The 24,152-nt window shown below is 57.9% G+C and overlaps 10 protein-coding genes across 10 annotated transcripts; 5 read left to right on the forward strand and 5 right to left on the reverse strand.

Annotated features, from left to right (window-relative positions):
• Positions 1–353: 353 nt before the first annotated feature.
• On the forward strand, positions 354–1,362 carry PSEUBRA_000361 (Flavin reductase-like, FMN-binding; the record flags this gene model as incomplete). The annotated part of the gene is made up of 2 exons (XM_016435973.1): positions 354–950; positions 1,027–1,362. The coding sequence occupies 2 exons, from the start codon at positions 354–356 to the stop codon at positions 1,360–1,362; spliced, it is 933 nt and encodes a 310-aa protein (XP_016294949.1).
• Positions 1,363–1,381: 19 nt separating this feature from the next.
• Positions 1,382–2,182, reverse strand: PSEUBRA_000362 (Methyltransferase type 12; the record flags this gene model as incomplete). Its single annotated transcript, XM_016435986.1, has 1 exon — positions 1,382–2,182. One exon carries the CDS (start codon positions 2,180–2,182, stop codon positions 1,382–1,384), a length of 801 nt encoding a protein of 266 aa, XP_016294950.1.
• Positions 2,183–2,488: 306 nt separating this feature from the next.
• On the forward strand, positions 2,489–5,962 carry PSEUBRA_000363 (Tubulin-specific chaperone D, C-terminal; the record flags this gene model as incomplete). The annotated part of the gene is made up of 1 exon (XM_016435963.2): positions 2,489–5,962. The coding sequence occupies one exon, from the start codon at positions 2,489–2,491 to the stop codon at positions 5,960–5,962; it is 3,474 nt and encodes a 1,157-aa protein (XP_016294951.2).
• Positions 5,963–6,076: 114 nt separating this feature from the next.
• PSEUBRA_000364 (Lipase, class 3) lies at positions 6,077–10,480 on the reverse strand (the record flags this gene model as incomplete). Its single annotated transcript, XM_016435996.2, has 1 exon — positions 6,077–10,480. One exon carries the CDS (start codon positions 10,478–10,480, stop codon positions 6,077–6,079), a length of 4,404 nt encoding a protein of 1,467 aa, XP_016294952.2.
• A 1,094-nt stretch (positions 10,481–11,574) lies between these two features.
• Positions 11,575–12,315, forward strand: PSEUBRA_000365 (uncharacterized protein; the record flags this gene model as incomplete). Its single annotated transcript, XM_016435975.1, has 2 exons — positions 11,575–12,101; positions 12,183–12,315. The coding sequence occupies 2 exons, from the start codon at positions 11,575–11,577 to the stop codon at positions 12,313–12,315; spliced, it is 660 nt and encodes a 219-aa protein (XP_016294954.1).
• A 210-nt stretch (positions 12,316–12,525) lies between these two features.
• Positions 12,526–14,563, reverse strand: PSEUBRA_000366 (Cytochrome P450; the record flags this gene model as incomplete). Its single annotated transcript, XM_016435992.1, has 3 exons — positions 12,526–13,720; positions 13,974–14,087; positions 14,202–14,563. 3 exons carry the CDS (start codon positions 14,561–14,563, stop codon positions 12,526–12,528), a joined length of 1,671 nt encoding a protein of 556 aa, XP_016294955.1.
• Positions 14,564–16,525: 1,962 nt separating this feature from the next.
• PSEUBRA_000367 (uncharacterized protein) lies at positions 16,526–17,854 on the forward strand (the record flags this gene model as incomplete). Its single annotated transcript, XM_016435977.1, has 1 exon — positions 16,526–17,854. The coding sequence occupies one exon, from the start codon at positions 16,526–16,528 to the stop codon at positions 17,852–17,854; it is 1,329 nt and encodes a 442-aa protein (XP_016294956.1).
• An 87-nt stretch (positions 17,855–17,941) lies between these two features.
• On the reverse strand, positions 17,942–19,672 carry PSEUBRA_000368 (Mannosyltransferase, DXD; the record flags this gene model as incomplete). The annotated part of the gene is made up of 1 exon (XM_016435988.1): positions 17,942–19,672. The coding sequence occupies one exon, from the start codon at positions 19,670–19,672 to the stop codon at positions 17,942–17,944; it is 1,731 nt and encodes a 576-aa protein (XP_016294957.1).
• A 686-nt stretch (positions 19,673–20,358) lies between these two features.
• Positions 20,359–22,761, forward strand: PSEUBRA_000369 (uncharacterized protein; the record flags this gene model as incomplete). The annotated part of the gene is made up of 1 exon (XM_016435972.1): positions 20,359–22,761. One exon carries the CDS (start codon positions 20,359–20,361, stop codon positions 22,759–22,761), a length of 2,403 nt encoding a protein of 800 aa, XP_016294958.1.
• A 17-nt stretch (positions 22,762–22,778) lies between these two features.
• On the reverse strand, positions 22,779–24,032 carry PSEUBRA_000370 (JmjC; the record flags this gene model as incomplete). Its single annotated transcript, XM_059464369.1, has 1 exon — positions 22,779–24,032. The coding sequence occupies one exon, from the start codon at positions 24,030–24,032 to the stop codon at positions 22,779–22,781; it is 1,254 nt and encodes a 417-aa protein (XP_059320971.1).
• Positions 24,033–24,152: the final 120 nt, after the last annotated feature.

The following is a 24,152-nucleotide window of genomic DNA, read 5'->3' on the forward strand; positions in this document are numbered from 1 at the left end:
CCGAGGGACAGGTCCGTGCGCACAAGGCTTTGGATGGCCACATGGCAGACGTCTGTACTTTCGTGAGCTCACATCTAGGAGAACGTAGCTTGTGCCAGGATTCGTATGTCCGCTCAAGGAGATCGTACACTGGTGGTGTCTCTAAAGAACAGGATCGTGTGATTGATCACGCACAGGCAGGAAGGGATATCGCGGCCAAGCAGCGCCAGATCCCCAATTTAGGCGTGCTTCTCCACACTTCCGGAAGTGACGGGGATTAGCCGTGACCCGATCCGAGGTCATTCTCGCAACGCTTCCTCCCCTATCTTGTCTCTCATCCACAATCTTGTTTTAAACATAACTCAAACATCAGAATGACTGGCGGCGATACCTACGGCGTCCCTGGCGCAGGTGCTGGCGGCGGCTCCAAATACAAACCCTTCAAAGAGGAAGAAGCCAAGCGTCCACCATTCGACCCTTCGCTCTCGTACAACCTAACCAAGGCGCCCGATGTCGACTTTGCCGCTGGGTCCGGTCTCAACTCGCACCCAGCTTCCTCGTCCTTCTCGTCCGACGATGCGAGCTTCCACGTGATTCAGATTGGCAAGACGAAAGTCACGCCGGGGACGATGTACAAGCTTATGATCTCCTCCATCGCCCCACGCCCTGTAGCGTTGGTGACGACGTTGAACGAGGACGGTTCCCCAAATCTGGCTCCGATCAGCTGGTACCAGATGGTCTCGCAGGATCCGGCTATGGTCATGATCTCCTTCGGTGGAGGTGAGAACAGAAGGAAGGATAGCGAGAACAATATCAAACGGCTCAAGGAGTTTTCCGTATCCAGCTCGTCCGAGCCATACGCGGAGGCGCTCAACTTTGCCTCGGTCGACTGCCCCGAGGGCGTCAGCGAGTACGCACTGACCGGTCTCACGCCTGTCAAGAGCAAGGTGATCAAGACGCCGCGTGTCAAGGTACGTCCACCTCGCTCTGTCGTCAAGCTCGATTCTGGTGTAGATACTGACTTTCCCTTTTGGACGTTTTGCATAGGAGTCACCTATGTCGATGGAATGCGAGGTCGAGTACACTCGGGATATCCACAATGACGAAGGCAAGCATACCACAACACTTGTGCTAGGCAGAGTCCGAGTGATGCACATCCGCAAGGACACGATTCACCCCGACACCGGCGCCGTCGACGCGAGCAAGACGCTCCCCATCACGCGAATCGGCGGCTTGCAGTATGCACGCACTTCGACCGGGTACGAGCTCGAACGACCGAAATGGTCCGAGATCAAGGACCGCCCCGACGTACAAGCTGCGTTGAAAAGGGGACCCAAGGAATGGTTCGACAACAAAGACCAGGTGCTAGAGGCGTATCCCTAGAATGCAATAACCTGATGGGCTACATAGGCGCCTGTGCAATGGCGAGAAAGTTGTCGTATCGCTTGCCGTCCTTGACAAAGTGAGCGGACTTGCCCATGTCGACGAGCTTGAGGTTTGCCGAGGTGAAGAAGTGCTCCATGTCGGATTGGCTGAAGCCGCCGCGGTGGGCGATGACGTTTGTGTGTTGGTGGCTGGCGTGGCCGTGACTGTGTCCATGGTGATGGTGATGGTCGTCCTTCGTCTCGATGCCGAACTGTTCGACCTGCTTGTGCGACCCATCTTCCCTCTCAACAGTGGTAGGGGCATTGTGAAACTCCGCCGAATCGTCCGTCTTGATCAGATCTACCACGGCCAGGTGGCCCCCTGGCTTCAAGTACCCCGCCAGCACCTGCGTTACCTTGACGGGGTCGCTCAGATGGTGGTACGAGTTGGTGCATGTGATGACATCGAACTTGCTTCCTCCCAGGTCGCCTCCATCCAGAATATCTGTTACCACAGCCTCAACGTTCTCGATCCTCTCCCCCTCAGATTGCGCCTCGAGCTTGGCCCGCAGTTGCCGGATCATCTCCTCGCTCTGGTCCACCGCTGTGACGCTCTTGCACCGAGGAGCGAGGAACATAGCAAGCAGCCCAGTACCTGCTGCAAAGTCCATCAACTCCGTCGTGTCGGGTGAAAAGGAGGGAACGCGGGCGAGTATGTTGGCAGCATTGGTGCGTGCGACGTCGACGACCATGCCGCGACCCATGCGGTCGTACTCTGCCGCTGTGAGGGCGTAGAAGGCCTTGTTGGCGGCGGTGATTAGGTCGTCGTTCGTGGGCATTGTTAGTGTTGACTGCGATGTAGGGGAACCGGTGTTGGGGCTGGAAACGGAGGCCTCATATAGACGAGAGGGAGGATAGGATTGGGACCTGACTGTCAGGGTCCACAGCCAACGCTCAGCCACCTTCGTTCCTCCGCGGGAATCTTGGCAGACGCGTGTGAGAACAACACTTTTTCTTCCATCGACGTTCCTTATACCACACCTGACTTACTCGGTCCTGGACTGTCTTCGCCGATCTCAGTATCGTTGACGGTGCTGGACGACTCGGCGGGCTCGCTCAGTGCTGAGATGCAGTCGACCGATTCGATGGTCGACGACCCCTCCATCGTCATCGAGGAGAGGGAACTGATCCGATTCGAACGAGCCGACGAGTACCTCTCGCTCCTTACCTCCCTCGTCAACCCGCTCGACTCTACCAGCACCTCCTCAACGCCCTCTTTTGGCCCCGATGAGACACTCAGCAAGCTTCTCTCCATCCTGGACGAGTATCAAGACCAATCTCACCTGCTCGACCCCTACCTGGAACGCATCGTCTCCCCACCCGTCGAGGCGCTCCAACGCCACGTCCGGTCCTCCTCTTCACTCCCCCCCGCCGCAGTGGTGCGACTCTCCAAACTCGTCTACACCTACACAAAAGTCCGCGGATACAAGACCATCCTGCACTACTTTCCGCACGAAGTGGCCGACCTACCCGCCACCCTTTCTTTCTTGGAAGATCTCGTCGCGGCCGATGACGTTCGATGCTGGGAGCTGCGCTACGTGTGTCTGCTCTGGCTGTCGCTGATCTGCATGATTCCGTTCGACCTGGCCAAGTTCGATCGACCAGACTCGACCAGTACGACAGGGGAACGGATCGCCGCTGTGGCAGAGCACTTCATCGCCAGCCCGGGCAAGGAACGTGATGCAGCAGCGGTCGTGCTTGGGCGTCTCTTCCAGCGCAACGATCGCCGAAATCAATTTCCTGCGTTCTTGTCAAAGAGGCTGCAGGCGGTGAAGGGGGAGGATGCGAGCCTGTTCGAAGCGACCGGTGTGCTACAGGCGCTGTGCGAGGTGCTCAAGACGAGCGAGCCTGCGTTTGTCCTCACCCACCTCGCCGACCTCGAGACGGTCATCGATGCATACGACACGCATCCAAACAGCGCCCTGACAAACGACGGGCTGATCACAAAGTACAAAACCAAACTCACGGCGCGATTAGCGCTCAAACTCCTTCGGCCCCGCGCACGCCGTCATGCCAACAAGTATCACGTCCTCGGCCACCCCTCCGCCGCCCTCCCGATCGAGCCGGAGGACGAAGACGAATCCGACATCTCCGAATCCACCGAACCGCTCATCTCGACCCTCCTCACCTCGCTCCAGCACAAAGACACCCTTGTCCGGTACAGCGCAGCCAAAGGTCTCGCTCGCCTCTCCGATCGACTCCCCACATCCTTCCTCACCCAAGTGGTAGATGCGATCCTCTCGCTCTTCGCCATCAACGTCCTCGAGGGCGATCTGAGCAGCGTTTCGGAGCACACGTGGCAGGGAGGCTGTCTAGCGCTCGCCGAGCTCTCCCGTCGTGGCCTGCTGTTTGGTGACATGCTGAGCGAGGCCCTGCCGTGGGTGATGCAGGCACTCATGTTCGATGTGAGGAGGGGAGCGCATAGTGTGGGCAGCAATGTGAGGGATGCCGCGTGTTATGTGGTGTGGGCGCTGGCGAGGTCGAACGATGTCGAGTCGATAAGGCCGCACGCGGTGGAGCTGGCAAGGAGGTTGGTGTGCGTCGCAACAACCGATCGGGACGTGTCGATACGCAGGGCGGCTAGCGCGGCGTTTCAGGAAAGTGTAGGCAGACTGGGTCTGTTTCCACGGGGGATAGAGGTGATTCGGTTGACGGACTTTTATGCGGTGAGTGTGAGGAGGTGCGCTGTGCGAGAGTGCGCGGTGGGCGTCGCTGCGTTCGAGGAGTATAGGGGATACTTGGTGGATCACTTGGTGGAGAAGGTGACGGTGCATTGGGATCCGGCGATGCGGAGGCTGGGTGCGCAGGCTGTAGCGCTAATCGCCATGCATGATCCGAGGACGCTGCTGCCAGAGCTCGCGGCGAGAGTGGGCAAAAGGGTCGCTACATCGGACAACGCCGTGCTTCACGGAACGCTGCTCACCCTCGCTGAGCTGTCGCGGCTCTCCCAGACACTCTCTGACGACCATGCGTTGGTAGGAGAGGAGGTCAGGACCACCTGCTTCGTCCTACTCGACAAAGTGCGCCCAACCATGTTCCGCTCGCTCGGCGCCGCCCCACTTCTCGAAGCAGCCTGTGCTCTCATCGGCGCCGCTATCCCCGCCCATACCACGTCCTCCGCCAACGAGACCCAGACGTGGGAGAAAATCCTCAACTTCGCCCTCGCGCGCCCCGAAGAGACTGTCCACATCGCCGTCGCCGATACCATCGCCCATCTGAGCCGCTGCGTCGACATCTCGTCCAAGGTGCGCTCCACCCTGCAAAGCTGGTCGACCCTCACGCTGCCACAGCAGCAGAGCAATGCCCTTCTTCTTGGCGCCGTTGACTTTGGGCATGATTCGAGGCTGCTCCAGGACGTGGTGGGGCATCTGATGGCGCTGACAAGACCGTCAACGAAGACGATGGCAACTCCGATGTACTCGTCCAACATCGAAGTGCGCCGAAATGCGAGCGACAGTCTCACACGAGCCCTCGTCAACCTGCGCGACTTTGCGCAGATGTGCACTCCAGACCTTTTGAATCGGGCGCTGCAATCGTTGGTGGGAGGACTGGAGGACTACGCGACGGACCAACGTGGCGATGTAGGCTCGTGGGTGCGGTTGAGCTGCATCGCCGGGCTGCGAGACGTTCTCAAACTGTGTCGAAGGCACGCGAGGCAGATTGACCGGGCGCAGCTGGACGAGGCGGTGGGAGGCATGTGGAAGCAGGCGGCCGAGCGAATTGACCACGTGCGGTGTGCGGCGGGGACAGCGGTGCTATGCCTCTATCGCGCTTATCAGGGCGACGAGGTGCGACCGCAGGGCTACGACGTGATCGAAGTCGCCTTTGGACCGCTGAACACAGACGAGTCTGAGCTGGAGCAAATCTTCAAGAACCCAACGAAGGCGTTCAGAGCCGTCACTCGCCTCCTGCTCATTCCTGCGTATCGAAGTCCTATTCTGCACGGGCTGGTGCTCTCCGTAGGATCAAAGTCCGACTTGGGCGAACGGATCATCGGGCCCGCCCTCGCCGACCTCACCGCAAGTACGAGCTACACCTTGACAGCGCTGCTTTCGGACATCTTCGACTTGGCCAAGAAGCACTTTGGCAACAACAGGCTCTTCATCCCCGCGATGCACACCGTCAACCTTCTGCTCGAGAACGGAGCAACACATGCGGGGATGGATGTGCCGCTTGCACGGCTGCTCAGGATGGTGCTGTCCAACATGGGGAAGGTCAAGAGTGTTCCGAGGTTGACGGCAGCTGCGACGGTAAGTGCCAACGTCGTGCTCGCGATACGTCCAGCAGGTGGAAAGGAGGAACTGTTGCCGCTGCTGATCAAGGCGACGCAGGCTTTTTTAACGCACGAGTTCCCCACGGTGCGAGCGAGGTGCGCGGAACAGCTGTTTGCCGTGCTCTCATCGAGTGTCAGCTTCGACGACGAGGAGGGAGAAGAGAAGATGGAAGTGTGGGGCGAGCTGGAGATGGTGCTGCTAGATACGAAGTGGGACTCCACCACGGAGAGGTTTGAAGAGCCGGTGGGCGTCATGACAGCAGCATTGCCACGTCTTCTGACATGATCAAATCGTAATCGATCAAACCGTGTCGTTCGCTATCTCGTTTTCAAGCCTTGGTCAAGGGATCTATTGAGTACGCTGAACAAGTCTAGAAACGACCCTGTTGAGATACGAAGCCTATCCTTCCTTCGAATCGATCACGCTCTCGTAGAGCAAGCTCATGCACAGCTCGTAGTTGGTGGGTATATGATCGCGCAACATGCTCTTGGCGAAGATGGGCTCGGAAAACCGCTTGACCACATCCTCGCAGTATCGCAGGATGACACGGTGCGCCTCGGCTCTCCGTTCGCCCTGAGACTCTTTGGACCGGTCGAAGACGATGTCGCTGTCAGGACTCATCGACGGCGTGACAAAGACGGCAAAGCTTTCGATGCAGTACACGTCGCCGGGCGGGTAGAGCTTGTCCGAGTCCATGTCGGCACGGATCGTCTTGATGAGCGACCAGAGCCAGTCCGCCAATTCGACGTCTCCTCCACCCTGCTGTCCGGACAGTTGCGGTGTTGAGGGGGAGGTCCGCACCTGTCCGCCGCCAGAAGAGTAGGAGAAGGGATCTAGCTCGTCTTCCTTCAGATTCGGATCGGTGTAGTTGGAGTCGGTGGCGAGATTGCGTGTCTTTCCCTTGATCAGCTCTTCGCGGCTCAGCTGCACTTCTCTTTCTGCGAGCGGGATCTCCTGCGGTCTAGGCGGCTCTAGAGAGGCGAGGTGCTCCGGTGTCTTTTGCTTGAATCCGAGAGTCGAGCGAAGGGCCGATCGTTTCCGGTACGTGCCGATCACACGCGTGATGATCTCGCGGGCTACATCCGAGTCGCTCTCCACGCTTAAGGCATGTGCAATGTTCTTGAAGTCGCGCACCATGCCGAGTGAGAGTGTCGGCACAAAATCATGACCGTGAATGATGCTGGTGACCAGTCCCTTGCAGTGTGCCGATAAGTCCGGAGAAGCCACAGCCGGCACGCCGTACGCGTAAGCGTGAATGGGCCGACCAGGTGGCAGTCCGCTATCGAGCGAGGTAACGAATGGCGTGTGGATCTTAGGATGTTGAGCCGTTTTGCCATGTTGTGCCCTTCGACGCAAGACTTGCTGTCGGAAGAGATCCGCTGGGCAACTCAGCTCTACAGCTGCGAGCGCTGCTACTCCGCCACCTAGCGAGTGTCCCGTGAGGACGAGACCGTAGTCCGGATTGTCCTCCAAAGCGAGCCGAAGTGTTTGCATGACTGTGCTGTTTTCGTTGCATAGCCTGCGCGTGCTCGCAAGCATCCCCGAGTGTACCTGGTATTGCTTGTCTGATCTTCCTCCTTCCACGGCGATGGTCTCGAAGTCGCACGTCAGATCCGTCAGAATATCGCTGAGACCCATCGTGCCACGACAGGTCAGCACCACTGCTTGAGCCGCATCATCGACAGCGACGTAGTTGACGAGCGGAGACATTTGCTCCGTGAACAGTGGCTGGGCCTCGGAAAAGCTGTTAAGGAGAATGCAGTCGACTGGGATGCCGACGTGATGAGCAAATGCCCAGACGTTGGCGTGATGCTTGCTCGTGTCTGGGAAGAAGTAGTCCAGACTCCCGATGCCGAGGATTCGCATAAAGTTCTGACCGTACGCTGCGGATGAGTATCGCATGAAGCGGCGAAGGTTTTCGACCAAGTGAGCTCGTGGGAACGCTGTTGGATCGTGACCGTGCTTGCCGTTGTCGATGTCGTCGGGGGCCGCCAGGCTGGACACTTGTGTGCGCGAGGCAAAGGAGCGCATCGAAGTGATGGACGGCGCTCGACTGCGACGCTTGCTTTCGCGTATCGATCCTCTCGGTGTCGGAGGGACAAAGGCTGTCATGTCCAAGTCGGTCTGGAACAGGGTGTGCTGCGAAGCGCCTCGCTGCGAAATGGACGGTCGCTCCTTCATGACTGTACGAGGACTCGTCATGTTGAAAACGGCTCCACCTATCCTTCGCTTCGTCACCATAGCCTCTGATTCCGAGGTCACTTGCGGAATGCACTTGGACTTTCCGGGTGAGGACAAGGGTGCTGCAAGCATGGATGGCGTCGCCCGAAGGGAGCTGCTTGTGCCTGTGGGCGCATTCAGATGTATGCTCGACAGCGGAGCAACACGGCGCTCTCGCGACTGCGGAGTCGAATCGATCCCTGCTTCTGAGTGATGTTCGCCTTTGAAGGGCTGTTTGGCACGTTTAAGGACCTTGCTGATTCCGCGTCCCAGACCTGGGCCTTTGCCATTCGCGACTTCTCGGCTGGCTTCCTCATTGCTCTGCCCTTGCTTGCTGTCTACCAAGATGTCTGTCGAGTCCATTGATGCGTGGATAGCAGTAAGAATGGGACTGACCGGAGGAGCAGCGGAGATGTTTGTCGACCCCGGGCTCCTTGATCGCCGAATGACTTTTCGTGAGCCAACAGGTGACAGCGTCGAATCGGCTCGGGATGCCGCATCAACCAAGTCGTCGTCTGTCTCGTCGACTTCGATCTTTCGAATGGTCTTGCGTCTCTGGATCAGCTTCTTGGTGATTGTCTTGAGGACCACGGGCATCTTTGATGCGCCGCTGTTCTTGCCGTCTGCGATTTCCTGATGACCATTTCGTGCTTCAGGGATCGTCAACTCATACTTGCCTTCCGCGGCACTACCAGCCGGTGCGAGAAGGAGAGATGGTTGTTCTCGACAGACTTCAGCGTCCGGGCTGAAGTTTGGCTTCGTACGTATCTCGCACCATTCTTCATCTTCTTGAAGGTTGCTCTCGATGCGGTCCTCGAAAACCGAACGTGTCTCTATGCCGCTCTTGGAGCAGGTCACTTGACGCTGTAGCATGCCTGGGCTGGGCATCGGGAGGTTGCGAGTCTCCTTACTATCCGAGAAGGGTTCTCCTGCCAATCTGCTCGAGAGGCTAGGTGACCTTGGCGACATGCTTGTCTGTTCGACAGTGGTGACGGTCTCGATGGTCTCGATGACTTCCGTTGTGATCTCGTATACGGTTTCTCGATTGCCGTCTGTTCGATTGGTCTTGCGTATCCGGCGGAAGTGTTGTTTTGGCATGGAGGACGCCTCTGGCAGTACGACTCCATCGCGAAGCTGGTCGTCGGTATATTGCTGAAGTTGTTGGCGAAGATGAGCAGGAAGCTGATCGTCGGTGAGGTTGGATGAGATGGAGGCATCACCATCATCACCGACGAGAAAGTTGAGGTCTGCGATCAAAGAGGCGTCATCTGCGTCATCGACCTCCATGTCAGAGTCTCCAGCCATCGATGTCGCTCGACTGGGCTTCCAAGCAGTGCGCTGAGATGTCGAAGGGTCGATGTCGGTCAGGCAGAGACCGTCACCAAGAAAGCCCCTGGACCGAGAAGAAGGCAGATACATACCGCTAGCGGAGCTCTTGAGTGCTTGTTCTGATGGATCGAGTAGCGACGCCGTTCTGCGGGGTGGCGACATGAGGGACAGCGTCTCGAGCCCCTCGGCAGCGGACGCGAGCAATGCGGCCGGACGACTGCGGATAAAGTTGCCTGATCCGACCATGAGGGAGCGCCAGCTTTTCGCCTCGACTTCGCCGAGCACAGTGCAGTCGTAGACGACGCGCATCTTCATGCTTTTCGCGCTGCGCTTGTAGGTCGAATTCTGCAAGACAGCAAAGGCGGTGACCGCTTTGGTGAGCTTGTTGAGGAGGGAGAGCATATTGTCGTTGGCAAAGCGTGGATCGTTGTTGACCTCTCCGCGTACGAGGCTGATAAAAGAAGCAAGCGCACGAGAAGTCTCGTTGGAGCCAAAAATACCGTCGATAGTCCGCACCGACTCGTCAGCGACAGCAATGCCTGCAGTGAGAGTGGTGCCCACCAGCTGGAATGAGCCCATGGCAAAGAGCTCTGCCAACGTGAAGGTGTGGTGAATGAGATAGATGCCGACTGCTGTATATTTGTCGAGGATGCTGAGAAAGGAGGGACCAGCTGTTGTTCCTGACCTCCCTGTGGTCTTTGCATCCCAAACCTGGCCTGACGTGAGCGAATGAACGGCTCTTGCGGTCCCTACAGCATTGATGAGGGCTCGACGAGTGATGCCAAGCGAGAAGCCTGTGCTGTTCTTGACCGCCTCGAGGATGATCTCGATGAAGAAAGCGGCAGCCTTGAGCGAGACGCGAGCTATGACGGAGAGGTTGGAAACCATTTCAGCGACCTGCTGAGGCAGAAGTGGAGAGGCGGTGGCATATTTGATGAGGGCGTCACTGGCGCCATAGGCTTGGTGTTTGGTCCAAGCTCGAACGCCGCAAGTGATGGCTACGTGTCTTGGTTCCGTGCCGCAGTAGGCTACAAGGAGTGGTGCAGGACCGCTGATGATTGCGTTGGAAGGCGTACCTGGACCTGAAGTGTCTGATGTAAGGAAGTCATCGTCCGAGTCCTTGGCATCATCAACCCATTGGAATGGCTCCGATGTTTGATGGCGGAAGTTGCCATCCGTGCTGAGGCTCGAAGGCATGCGTTCGAGGTCGAGACAGGTGGGATCCGACGGATCGCGAGGAAGAGGAGCCACCATGGTTGTTCGAGATCGGAAGCATAGGGCAGATGGTGGTTGTTGGAGAGGATGACGGCTGTTCACGAGCGAGAAGGCAGGCGAGACATTGGACGTGGCCCCGGACAGTGGTGGCGATAGGCTGGCTGCGCTGCAAAGCAGGGTCCACGGGCGGGAACAAGATCCGAAGCAAGACCGCACGGGCGCCGTGAGCAATCCCACCACGCCTTGCTGGATGCGTTGCTGGCGATGCGAATCTGCCAAAGCGAATGCGTGCGTGTGTGTCGTGGAGGTGAGCGAAGGAGGTTGATCCGGTGTGTGGAGCACAGCTTTTGCGGGGAAGCCGATGCAGCGCTGACACAACCGATAGGCTGATCCGAATTGGCTTGAGCAGCAGCAGCAGCAGCGAGGCGCAGTGCAAGCAAGCCAGGTTCAGTCGGCAATCGCCGGTGATGCAACAGACGTGCAGCTGCAAATTGGCGGGAAGGGGATGTGACAGCGGATGTGAAGCGGATGACAGATAGCGGTGACTTCAAGAAGAGTTGTCAGCCATGCAAACTCACTCAAGCTGTCACACAGCGAATTGGCGTGTCAGCCAGCGACGCAGACCTGCGTGACAACAAGCGCCACTTTTCTCTTTGCCTTGGGTTACATCAGGCTCAGCGCTACAACACACTCTCTTTGTCGTTGGAGGTGTATGCGCTCGACATCACTGCTGTAGCTCGACAGCAACGGCCACATCATTCGGAGCATATACGTTGCTTTCAAGGCATAAGCTCGGCAACCAGATAGGAGACCCTGGTTGCCATGTGTTGGTCTCGTAAAGTGTTGCTTTGGCGAAAAAACACGTTCTTTGCCGCCCGCCCTCGCATGCAGGAAGGTGGCCTGAGCCGCAACCACAGTTTTCCGAGCAAAAGTCGCCGTTTCACGCTTGCAAAAGATTCCCTAAGACCCTTGTTTGACTGGATCGCCTCAAATCGGGCTGGCTAACAATCGAGATGAAAATTTGGAGATGCAGGAAAAAGGTTGACCTTCTCGCCTTCTTGCCAACCCTTCGTAACGACCTACTTCACCCATCCTTCGGCAACACACCTCTCCAGCAGCACAGTCGATCCGATATGGTGCGCGCAGACCAAGGCATTCAGGGCCGCTCGGCTCCTCGCGCCAAGTCGCGCTCATCCGCAACAGCTGCGATCCGAGCGCGCTCTTCCACCTCGGCACCCAAAGTCGCTGCTGCTCCCCCCACCAAGATCACCAAAGCGGCCAAGCGTGCGATGAAGCGCGCAGAGCTCATGGCCAAGGTCGATCCGAAAGCTCGTCCGTCGCTACTTAATCTCGAACCAACAAATGGCACACTGTCCAAATCGTCATTACGGAGGCAGAAGAGGAAGCAGAAGGAGCAGTTGGCCGGCAACACGACGGGCTTAAAGGATCTCGCAGAGGCGATGGACGAGGTCGCTCAGGAGGTTCAGGGGAGCGACGAAGATGACGAGGACGCCTACGACATCGAAGACGGAGGTGATGACGACGATGACATGCTAGAGAAGGCGTCAAGACAGCCTGCGACCTCAGCGTATCCGCTTGTCGGCGCGCAGAAGACCAAGAAGGACGCAACAGTCACCGAAAAGGCGAGAAAGAAGGCACTGTAAGTGCTTGAATGACCCATGCTGATGCTGACAGAAGACGGCTATCTGACTTTTCGTCTCCCATTTCCACCGCACGACAGATCTCTGGAAATGCAACGCCAAAATCTGATTCTCTCGGATCCAGCCTACGCCAGGAATCCGTTCGCCGCTCTCCGTCTCCATGCACAGAACACACTCGCATTCGACAAGGGCAACCCGAAGCCCAAGCATTGATCGGCCTTCCGACTCCTGACTCACTCGCATCTTCCTTTGTATTTGTACCCATTTCAATGCATCTTGACCCATCACACGCTCTCGTACTCGACCGTGCCACAGAATGCACACGTTGGATTACAATGACATTGTCAGGATACATGAAGCATCTAATGGTTCGTAATTGTTCTCGCTGCAATCAAATGATGCAGCTTGAGCGGGGTGAGCTGCTCAGGCGCGAGCAGCCACCTCCGGTGCAGTGCCAGGAGCAGGTGCTGCACGACGCGAGAACTTCATCCTCGCACCGTCCTTGGGGAAGATGGTGGCAATCACCTCGACCTTCTCGCTCAACGGTGTCACCTCGTGCTCCCAGTTCATCAGCACACTTGCCGTGCCGAGCACAGCGGTGAGGTGCATGTTGGCGTACTGCTGGCCGATGCAGTTGTGAGGACCGCTGCCAAAGACAAGGTAGTTCTTGGGGTTCTTCTGTGCTGGGTCCGCCTCGTCCAACCATCGCTCCGGCTTGAACTCGTCTGGCTTGGGGTATACGTTCTCATCGTGCAACGAATTCCAGAAGCTGGGAATGACCATGCTGCCCTTGGGGACGGTGTAGTTCTTGTCGATGGGGAAGTCCTTGTGGTTGAGGTAGGGGACCATGATGACGGGGGGCTTGATTCGAAGCGACTCCTTGACCACCGCTTTGGTGTAGTCCATCTTCTCGATGGCTTCATACGTGAGCGAAGCGTTGACGTCGTCACCACGGATACGGTACTGCTCCTCGCGCACCTTGCGCAGGATCTCGGGGCGGTCGGCAACGTGCTGCAAGAGGTAGGTGAGACCCGAGGACATGGCGTCTTGCGAGGCGAAGAGGAAACTGAGCAGAACCATACCAATCTCGCGGTCGGAAAAGTCGCGCACGAGCACACGGCGCGTCTCGGCCTCCAAGTCGGCGTTCTCCTTCTGCAGACGAGCGTCAATCATGGCCTTGATCCATGCATCGGTGAGGCAGGTGACCTCCTCGCCTTCGGCCATGCGCTTCTTGCTCTCGCGAGCCGTGAGCTCGAACCACTTCATCGCAGTCTTGCGCGCCTTGATGGCGTTGTAGACTTTGGTGCCAGGGAAGGCGAAGGGGAAGTTGACGAGCTCGAGGGCGACGGTGATGAGCCAATAGTTGTCCGAGATCTCCTTGGCGCCCTCGTCGGAAATGTAGTTGCCGCAGAAAACGCGCAGCGAGGTCTCCATGTTGAGGTCACGGAACTTCATCATGTAGGGCTGCGGGTTGGGGTTGGAGTCGGCGAGCCATTCGTCAAAGTAGCGCTTGTAGATGGTCTCCTGGATGCCGAGGTAGATTCCGAGCGCTTTGCGGGTGAAGAGCGTGTTGAGTCCCTTGCGGTAGTCGACGTGCGTCTTGCCGTTGAGGAAGACCCTGTTTTGGTTTGGCAGGAAAAGGGAGAATGGAGTCAGTCTGAGCGTTCCAGAGGGCTGTACGGTGCGATGCGCTTGTCGGTGGTGGGGCGCAAAGACGCATGTGCGTCGGCCCAGGGTCGGGCGACCCCACGCAGATATGAAGTCCAAGCGGTAAAAAGGTGCCATCTAAGCGCTCGAGCGCGAAGTTTGCGGAGCGATGACAGCGCCCACATTGCATCGGCTGTTCTGATGCGCGGAGAAGATGAACTCACCAATTGTCAGCGCAAAGGACCTTCTTGGCGGAAGCGACAAGACATGGCTCAGCGTATGTTGGGCTGTTGAGGATTTTGCGGGCATACTCGTTGGAGGAAGCAATGACGATGAAGCTGCGGAATGGCCGATCCGATAAGGAGGCGGAAGGGATGAGTCAAAGCGCGTCAGTAAACGGTCACACTGGACGGATGCATCCGGCCGAGGATGGGATGTGCGCAGAGACGTACATGTTGAAGACGCTGGCAACGCTCAGAGGGCCGGAATTCCAGCCCTCCTGGTACTTTTCGAGCGACGGATGAAGCGAATCGGCAAACTTGCCAATGACGGGGATGGTCCACTTAGGTCCGGGAAGACCCGCCTTCTTCTTCTGGTAGTTGTACTGCTCGGCGAGAAGCAGGGTCGCAACCACTGCTAGCACGGCAAAGACGACGGTGGTGCGGTCTGCCTCTTGCAGCGAAGGAACGCGGGTAAGATCGAGGACCGAAAGCACCTTGCTCAGCGCAGAGTTGGGCTGGAGCAACGGAGCCGACGGAGCGGTGGAGCGCGAGAGGTTGAGGCCGTGCTGGCCAGCGCCCAAGATGGAAGCCATCGTGATGGTGGGATTTGAGGGGGAAGATGCAAGAGAGATGGAGCAAGAGAGGGATGTTGCCTTGGCTACTCTCGAAAATGACCTTTCCAAACGTGGAAGCGCGGGCGATCCGAGAAGCGGCGGATCAGAAACGAGGAGGTGTGCAAGTCCGGATGGTGGCTGAATACGCGGACAGAGATCAGCTAAGCGTGCGGCGGGTGAGGTGGTCGAAGGGACGGATGAGGGTGATCAGATGAATGGATGGAAGGAGGAAGGAAAGAGACCGTGAGAGATGTCCTCGGAATGTCCGTAGCGGCGGGTTGAGAACGTCTCTACCTTGCCAAGCTGAAGGCTTTGTCTGGGCAGCAGCGGCAGCACCGAACGCTATCAACAGCGAAAATTCAGTTGGCTGAGGCTCACGGCTCCATTTGACAGTCCGCCAAAAGTCCAAAAAAATAGGAAAAAATTGATCTCGTTTGGATTTCCATTGGACAAGCAGGGCTTCCTCGACAGCTTTGCTTCACGTGTGCCGTAAGCGCGGAGAAGCCAGGCTTGCCTTACCAACGAGGAGCTCGAATTCTGATCTGAGTCGGCTAGCCTGTGCGTGCCGGCGAGTTGCTTGTGCAAGATGCAGCGTCGCAGCGCAGCACTGCGCTGCGATGCGTGAAGTTGAGCAAGTCGAGGTCAACGCACGCTTGCTCTTGCGGAGCTTAGCTTCCGATGCAGCTCGAATTGGCTTTGCTGGGACAATGACCAGTTGCGAATGACGACGCCGGATGCCAAGCTCCATATCAACGCTAAGTCTTCAATCTAGTAGTGTCTCTGCCGCTGCGTTGTGTGCGGTCAAAGCTTGAGCTTCAGCAAGACGGCGAACACAACGAATGAGTGAGGGGACCTCGAGATCAACGACCAAAGACAAAAAAGATAGCCGGTGCTTCAGGTAAGCAGCCAGGGCGGCAGGTCTGTCTGTGCGTGTCCGTACCGCGAATGAAACGAGGAAGAAATTTAAACTTGTGATTGCACGGGTGACTGAGAGGGATCGACAAGGCTTTCAAGGTGCAGACGCGCTGTCGCTGCAGAGAAACGCGTCGATCCGGGCCAGCTGCTGGAATGACGCCGCCACGCGTGAACGAAATCTTTCGTAAATTTATTTCTCCGTCGCGGCTCGCGCCGAGCTTCTTTCGAGCAGCACCTTTGCCAAAATCAGACCACTTCTTCGCTTTCCAAACGAAAAGCTTTCGGCACATTTGCCGGGGAAATTCCGAGACCTAACAAGTGGCCAAAAATTCAGCCGCTTCTTGCTGCGCAGCGACGCCTCGCCTCGCCCCATGGTTGACGACCAAGATGGCAGATGCAAAGTGTGGCCAGTCAATCCCATCACGCGTTGAGCCTAGCCTCGTTATCGATATCGCTTTGGTCTGATGCCTTCAATCACCTGTGAGGCAGCAGGATGAGCCTTGACATGTCCGCACGTTCTAATTATGTGATCCCTACGGGTGATCAGACGACTGCTGCGCAGCAGCTCGACCTGCGCTGACCGTTGACTGTCTTGGCGCTGTTAGCCTGGTGAGGGTTTGATCCGTGTGACGAGTAGAGAGGTGAGTGTATGGCGTGAAAACATAGAGAAAGTGATTGACTGCGCCGCGCAAGCTCTTTCCAAACGGCAACGCGTGACCCCTTCCGAGCTCATAAGGCATCGCAGGGGTTCCGAGAATGTGGCCGGGGCGTGGGAACGGCGTGGCGAGACTCCTGCCTCTTGCGTCCCCGAGAGTAGTCCGGTTTCAGTCAAAATACGAGACGGAATGAGGTTCGCGTCGACCGCCGCGCTTCATCTGCACGCGTAGCGATGCTGCGCAGCAGCCACCTTTTTCGAGATGCTGTAAAAGGGAGGCCCGAGCTCGTAGAACGCTTTCAAGCCCTACTACCACCCTTCTCGCACCAATTTCGCCTATTGCCTGCCGACCAGCAACTACCGAAGCAAGAATGGACGTGCCGGCGAGAACCCAGTACACTGAAGCCGAGCGTGAGGCCATCAAGAGGCTCAAGTTCGAGCTTGCTCGTTCAGAGGTTGCCACTTATACGCTCAAGAAGATGAGGACGGAGCAAGCCAATCAAGCGCCACGAAAAGTCATCATCGGCTCAACGATAACTTTTACCAGCGAGTTCGGTAGCCTCGCTCACCGTCAAAACGTCACGATCACTGCTGGCACAGATGTCATTCTTCAACGTCTGGGCCCTTCGTCGTTGCAGGACTATCGACGCATGGTGCAAGAGGCCGTCGAAGGTGCCGATCTTCTTGATGATGTATACGACAAAGCATGCGGAAGCCCAAGGAACAGGCTCGGTGTTACGCCATCAGCTAAGCCTGAGGATCAGGAATACGTCTTCGGGGCTCTCTACTTTGAGGGGGGACCCGATGATTACGACAACATCTATCTTTCGCATCAAACGACTCAGAAGTACTGGGCACGGGACGATCAGCAGAATGAGGATGGCCGCTGGGCCGTGACAGACTTGATGGCATGGTTCAACTCCTATTTCGAGCGCTTTGTGCTTCCTCTTCTGGTCGAAGAAGGGAGCGGCTTGTGCGCTCGATTCCGAGCTCAACTGCAAGAGCGGAGTGACACTCACTTTCCGTGGGTCGCGGAAGAGGTGCCTGGTCTCAAACATCTCTGCTTGCCTCAGTACTCCAACTTGAAGCCGAAAAAGGGCTTCTCTTCCTCGCCGGACTCGACCAAGGAGGAGGCATCCCCTTTCATCATGATCAACTTCGGCCAGCACGCCTTTCTGGAACTCGCAGAGTACAATTGCAGTCTCGAGCTCCAGCCACTCGACATCGTCTTGTACGATCCGGACAAAGTCACAGCGCAGGCCGTCAAGCACAGTCAGAGAGTCGACCCCAGCCTGCCCGAGCGGTGGTCGGTGACCTGCTATTTTCAGAAGCTGTTCCAAGAGCGCCAGCTGACCGACGACGGCCCTTGTGAGTTCTACGCAAAATCGAAAGCAAGAAGGGATCAAAAGACCCTCGCGAGGGACGCAGAAATCAGGGCACAAGAGGCTGAAGAGCAGCAAAGTTGGGGGAGCGCGATCGAGCGGGAGTCCAGCGGAGCTACGACCGGTGCCGAAGACAGCGACCGAGACGACGCCTATACAGGCGTGATCCAACCGGAGACGAGCAGATCGGTGAAGCTGGAACACCCTGCCGAGGCGAGCACCAGAGCCGTTCCTCTCGAAGAAGCTCCCTCATCGACAGGCGAAGGCGAAGGCGGAAGGGACAGACGAAAGAGGCCGCGACTGTCGTACGTCGAATGATGTCCTTCTCAACATCATCAAAAAAAAGGCATCCTCAACACAGATGTAAGACTGATCGGTCGAAAGCATCGGTTCCAGTCGTTCCCATCACTGCGACTTGAAAGTCTTCTCCAGCCCCCCGTTCCTTGCCCTCAACCCGTGCTTCTGCACCTCGACCCTGTATCTAGTCCACGACGACAAAAACCAAACTAGCAATCCTGCGTGCACGCCAACTAGCACCAGACCTGATGCCCAGACCCTGGCGAACACTTGTTTGGCGCCGAACTCCAACTGATACGCCTGTGAAAGCCACAGCGCTTGTGCGCCCACCCACGCTGCGAGCGCGACGCCCGTCTCGACTCTGCCCACCTTGAGACTGGGCCATACGAGCGGGAGCAGCCAGAGGAACCACAAAAAGTACTGACTCGTGCAGACCTTGTTGAAGGCGACGAAGGCGATTGTCTGTGCGGTCATTGCTGCCACCACATCGCGCTTGCCGAGGTGGTACCCGAGCAGTCCCACCACAAGAAGCTGAGGAAGGAAGCTGAGCAGCGGCGATGCGAGGATGCGCGCTTCGAGTGTCGACGCGGACGCCGGGGCGGTGAAGAGCGAAAGATACGTGCCGAGGAAGTACGGGCTAAAGTTGTGGCGATGATCCGCGCGGTGGAGGTGGTAGAGGAAGGTGTGCTCGAGGAACGGCGAGCCCCAGATGAGCCAGGCAACCAGGTTGGCCGCCATAAAGGCGTAGAATGCCACAAAGCCGAACTGCAAGCCTGCTGCATGCTTCGTCCAGAGCGGGAGGGTCTTGCGTCGCTCAGGAGAGTAGGCTTGGACCGTGGAGCGGTGCAGGTGGGCCAGGACGGGAATGCCGTAGATGACAGGGAAGAGCTTGAGATGCGTGGCGAGGCCGAGCAGCACCGGCGCCATGTACGCGTCGAGCGACCAGTCGAGCACGTGGAATGCGCTCTCGGGTGGGACGGCTTCGTAGGTCGGAACTTCCTTGACAGCTTGCTCTGCTGCGACGGGTGGTTTGAGCTTGGAGTCGTCATCGCCGTTGGCTGACGCTTGCGCGGAGTAGGCTGGCAAATACTTGGCACGCAGACCGAGCGGCGCCTCTGGGTTGGCTTTGAGGAAAAAGTAAAGGAAGGAGAGGACGAAGAGGCCGACGAGTGCCTCTGACGAGCCGCGAGTCGAGATCTGAGCGACCATTGGGTTGAGAATCCACAGCAATCCAGGGAGGTGGACATACGCTCCAGCGTAAGATCCTTGCGGGCGTCGTCCGTCCAGGATCAACCACATGAGGACAGCGCAGAGCAGATCCGACGCGGCAAAGACGTACTTGCCAAAGTTGGTCCATCCGAACAGATGAATCGGTGACAAGACGGCTGCCAGGAAGGGTGTATAACGATATGTGGGCCTCGCGTATGGATCTCCGACGGTAGCCATCAGATTGAAAGCCGGTCTAGCGAGCTGGTAGCATCGCTTGGCCCAGAAGTACATGCTATCCGACTCGTCGGGTTTCAAGCCATCCGCCGGCTTGTGACTGTTGGGGTCGTTCTTGAGCAAGAATCGCGCCGCAGCGGGGAGGATGCCTCTGGCGCAGTGAACGTCGTTGCGGTCCAAAAGGTCGGCGTCCGACTCGTAGTCAGAGCGTCCGACCGTCCGTGACAGTGGACAGGCGTCGACAACATGCTTGGCAGCATCGCTAAAGACGAAGTAGTCGACATCGGTGTATGGCAAGGCGTGTGTTGCGTCCTGATGTTGACCCCAGAGGAGCAGACCTGCACGTAGGAGAAGACCAGCAAAGATGTAGGTCAAGGACCAGAGAGAGGCCTTCATGGCGCCGAAGAAGTCGTGCGACTGTCCTAGCGAAGAGCGTATTTGAAGTGAGGGTGACGATGATGGTGACGGAGAGCGACGTGGCGTTTGACTCGAATGCGAAGGTTGAGACCAACACTCTACAGCTGTCTTTGCCCAGGAAGAACGTGAATAGAGCTCGGCTTGTGCTGCATCCGGCGAGCAACAGCGCTGCCCAAAGCCCTCTCACACGCCGCATTTCAGACGCGTCCCTCTCAGATGCGGGGTAAATTGAGAGTGAGGTCGGTTCAAGTCAAGGCCTAACACAGTCGAATATATCGATTTGAGCTGCCAAGATACGCTCCGGCCAAGCGCACGTCTTTGCAGCCATTTCGCACCAAGTTGCCGTTGCGGCCTCCACAAAGGTGACTGAGGTCTGAATCATCCCCCTCTCCTCAGAAGATGCTGCTGCGCATTCTTTCGACTTCCATCTCTGCGATCAATGCTATCGGCGTATCTGACTCCCGACCATCATCGTCTACTGGCTGTCACTTTCAAAGCAGTCTAGCAGATAGACATTGATGTCTGTGGCCAACCGACTCGCCGTCATTCGCTCTCGATCAGCATCGACTCGTTCCTTTCCTCCCACAGCTGCAGCAGCGCGCACCGCAGCTCTCAGCAACCACTTGTCCTCGCACAGCCTTCACACGACAGCTTCGATCTCCAACATGAGCGTCAAGAAGTTTGACATCCTCAGCCTGCCGCTCGTCCCGGCTTCCGAGCGGCTCACAGTCAACCTCCTGCCGGACCCAGTGACACCAGCACCACGATCCATCGTTTCCGTCCCCGACTCGCAGCCCTCGCTGGTGCGAAGGTCTCGTCCCGTAGGTCAGGGCTCTCACTTCAGCTACCTGTCCACACTCCCACTGTCCTTTCCGTATGACTTTCCTCCCGAGGAAGAAGGTGAACAGTCGCTAGGCGACAAGCACCAGAAGGAGGCGGAGCAGGACGACGCAGACGATGCACATCTCACGGAGGGACAGAGGAAGCAAAAGGTCGAACGAGCCCACAAAAGGAGGATGCAGGAGGTGGAGCACATGTTGCAGCGATACGAGGTACAGCCAACGGAGGTGGGCGGCGCGAGCGGTTCCGAGGCATCTACCGGCCTCACAGGTTTCGTCCCGCCTCGTCGTCGACACCAGCATTTCGCTTCGGCTCGACTTCTCGGAGTGTCACCGGCAGCTCTTCGCGACTGTCTTCCTCATCTCGATGTCGGCGACATCTTGGAATGGATTCAGAGCAACAACAAGAAGGCTGGTCCCAGCTCATACAGCTCCGGTCCCATCGCCGACGCAGGCTCATCGGACGCCTCTTCACCACAGGCTGCTGCTCGCAAGACGCTGAGCGACTTTGTCTCTGGCCGTCTCATTGGAGCTCGTATCGGCGCCAAGCCCGACGAGCTCGAGAAGGACGATCGAGCCGGCTACGGCACCAAGTATATGCGGTACCGCGAGAAGGTGATCAAAGGCGAGCAGGCTGAAGAGCCTGCCGCCGAGCGCATCCTGCGACGTCTCAATGAGCTTGAAGAGAAGCGCGCCTCGCCGGACACCACCGACTACGCTCCCTGGTCTCTCTGCTATGCCGGCCACCAATTCGGTGTCTGGGCTGGCCAGCTCGGCGATGGTCGTGCATTCACTTTGATGGAGACCAAGAACCCCGGAACCAGCGAACGATGGGAGATCCAGCTCAAGGGCGCGGGTCGAACACCCTACTCGCGCTTCGCCGACGGTCTCGCCACCCTTACCAGCAGCGTCCGCGAGTACCTCTGCAGCGAAGCCATGGGGGCCCTTGGCATCCCCACCAGCCGCGCGCTCGCCGTCGTCGCCCTGCCCGAACTCCACGTCGTCCGTGAGCGTCTCAACATGGCCGCCATCACCACGCGTCTCTGTCCCTCATGGCTGCGCATCGGCTCGTTTCAGATCCACAGCTCGCGCGGCGAGTGGGAGTCGGTCCGCATCCTCGGCGAGTACGTCTCCCACGACCTGTTCGGCTTTACCGACGTCATCAAAGGCGGCGCTGTCGGCGACGAGGCCACACGACCAGCATGGGTGAGGCGGATGGTGGAAGAGGTGGCAATGCGCAACGCACGCACCATCGGGCTGTGGCAAGTCTACGGCTTCATGCACGGCGTGATGAACACGGACAACATCGCGCTCACCGGCCACACGATCGATTACGGACCGTACGCGTTTATGGATCTGTACGACGAGGGGCAGATTTGCAACCATTCGGACGGCGAGGGTCGGTATGCGTATCGGTTGCAGCCGACGATGGGCGTGTTTGCGATCCGGGAGCTGCTGAATGCCGTCGAGCCGCTGGTCGGGTTTGAGATCGAGAACGGCCGTGCTCCGGCGCCGGGCGAACTGCTGGCAGCGAGCGACGAACAGATGGACGAGTGGCGCGAGCTGTGCTCCGACGAATTTGCCGAGAAGCTCGAGCACACTTTCACCAACACGCTGCTCGAGCAGTGGAAGGAGGCGTACCGGGCTCGACTTGGGCTGAAGACGGTCGAGGCGGATGATAAGAGCGCCATCATCGATCCGCTCTCCGCTGCACTGTCGGATCTGGACTTTTCGACGACGCTGCGTCGACTCTGCCAGTTCCCTGCGCTGCTCAAAGCGCGCGGTGCAACGGTCGACGACGAGACCAAGCTCAAGGACATCGTCAACGACTTCCTCGCCGGCAGCGACACCCTCGAGCCGTGGTACGACGTCTCGGTCCTTCCCGAGTACATTCGCTCGCAGAAAGAAACCCAAACGCGCAGCTGGCTGCTCACCTACGCCCGTCGTCTCCTCCAAGAAGGCCGCGACGGAGACGCCGTCACTGCCGAGATGAAGGCCAAGAATCCGCGCTTCGTGCTGCGCAACTGGGTGACCAACGAAGTCGCCTCGCGGGTGGAGAAGGACAACGACACAGATGTGCTCGCCAAAGTGCTCGAGATGGCCACGTCGCCGTTCGAAGACTGGGGTATCCCTCGCGAGGGGAAGACGGCGGACGAGGTGGAGGAGGAGAAGAGGCTGTGTTCGCTCGGCAGGCCGCTCACGGGCAACCTGCCTTCGTGTTCTTCCTGATCGGCCGTTTGTGGAATTCATGTCATTGGTCCTTGTTGCAGGAGACGTTTGCACTGTTGAATCGTGTCGAGTATGATTGTGTCGAGCCAGTGTGCGTCGTCCCTCTGTTCGAAGTCCTGCACCAGCGGTAGGAGCCGCTCTTTCACCCACGCGCCGTCTGGCCTCAAGGCCTGAGCTGTCGCAGGGTGCTTCAAGTTGTGCAAGACCATCTCCCAAAAGCCTTTCCACGCCCATCCGGCATCTTTGACCGCCACATCCTGTACCAACCCATAGAACTCCTTCTTCCACTCCTCTTTTCCCTTCCTGGAGCTTTGCTGTAGCATGTCTCTCACGTCGCACAGTGCCTCCTCTGCATGATCTAGCTCCACCACAATGGCCCTGTACATCGAGGGGAGATTGACGCTGTTGCACCAGTTGCGATTGATGCTGGCGCAGTCTGTATCGTTGTGTACCTGGTGGTACCAATTGGACGGTACGAAGATTGTCTCCCCTTGAGCTTGGGTGATGGTCTGCATACTTCCCAACGCGAGCTCTAGCTGTGGAAACTCTTTTCGGTTCTTGTCCTTGACGAGGGTGTGGAGCGCTTCGAGGGAGGGTATGAGCTCGGACGTCTCGACGCGCGTGAACCTTCGCAAGCACGCTATCGCTCGCGGTGGGAACAAATACCACGTCTTGCAACCAACCACATTGGTGCTCCACGAATAGGACGTGTACACATCTCGATGAAGTAGGGTGGACGACCCACGCGTTCCGGCGTACACGAATCGAAAGTCGTCCTTTTCCCCATAGATGTTGTTCATCCAATCGTCGGCGAAGATGTCCGGCACGGTATATGGCTCGACTTCGGAGTGAAGCTGCTTGATCAGGTGCCAGTCTTTGATGTAGATCGACTTGACGGCGTTGTCCTGTTTGAGGGAGAGGATGAGGTCGATGGCGTGGGCGATGGTCATGTCGCTCCTGTCCTCAGAGACCTCTCCGTTGGCGTTGACGCGTGTTATGACCACCGGCGAGACGTGCGTTCCGTAGTGCTGCTTCAGCGCTTGCCAGTCCACTCCGGGTTCTGATACTGAGCTTGAAGGTGCCGCCTCCCACGTCTTTGATCGTATCACGGGCCAGTGCGCAACCAGCCCAGCCGGCAACACGCACGGTCGATTCGGCAACAGACACCGCCGATGGAACTCGTCGTACGTAGGCATCGTGGTGAATCGGATCACCGTCTCGTCGTCCTTAACGTCTGAGCGTGCATCGTGACCTAAGACAGCCTCCGCCATTGCACAGCCGTTGCGGCTCCGCTCGCTTAAGACAAAAGGATAGAGAGGTGCGAAAGAAGGATGGTGGCCTCCACAGAGCGAAGCGTTCTTCTCAACTTTTGCAAAGCGGTGCGGAACTCG

Source organism: Kalmanozyma brasiliensis, assembly GCF_000497045.1.
Source record: "Kalmanozyma brasiliensis GHG001 unplaced genomic scaffold PSEUBRA_SCAF1, whole genome shotgun sequence".
Taxonomy (NCBI): domain Eukaryota; kingdom Fungi; phylum Basidiomycota; class Ustilaginomycetes; order Ustilaginales; genus Kalmanozyma; species Kalmanozyma brasiliensis.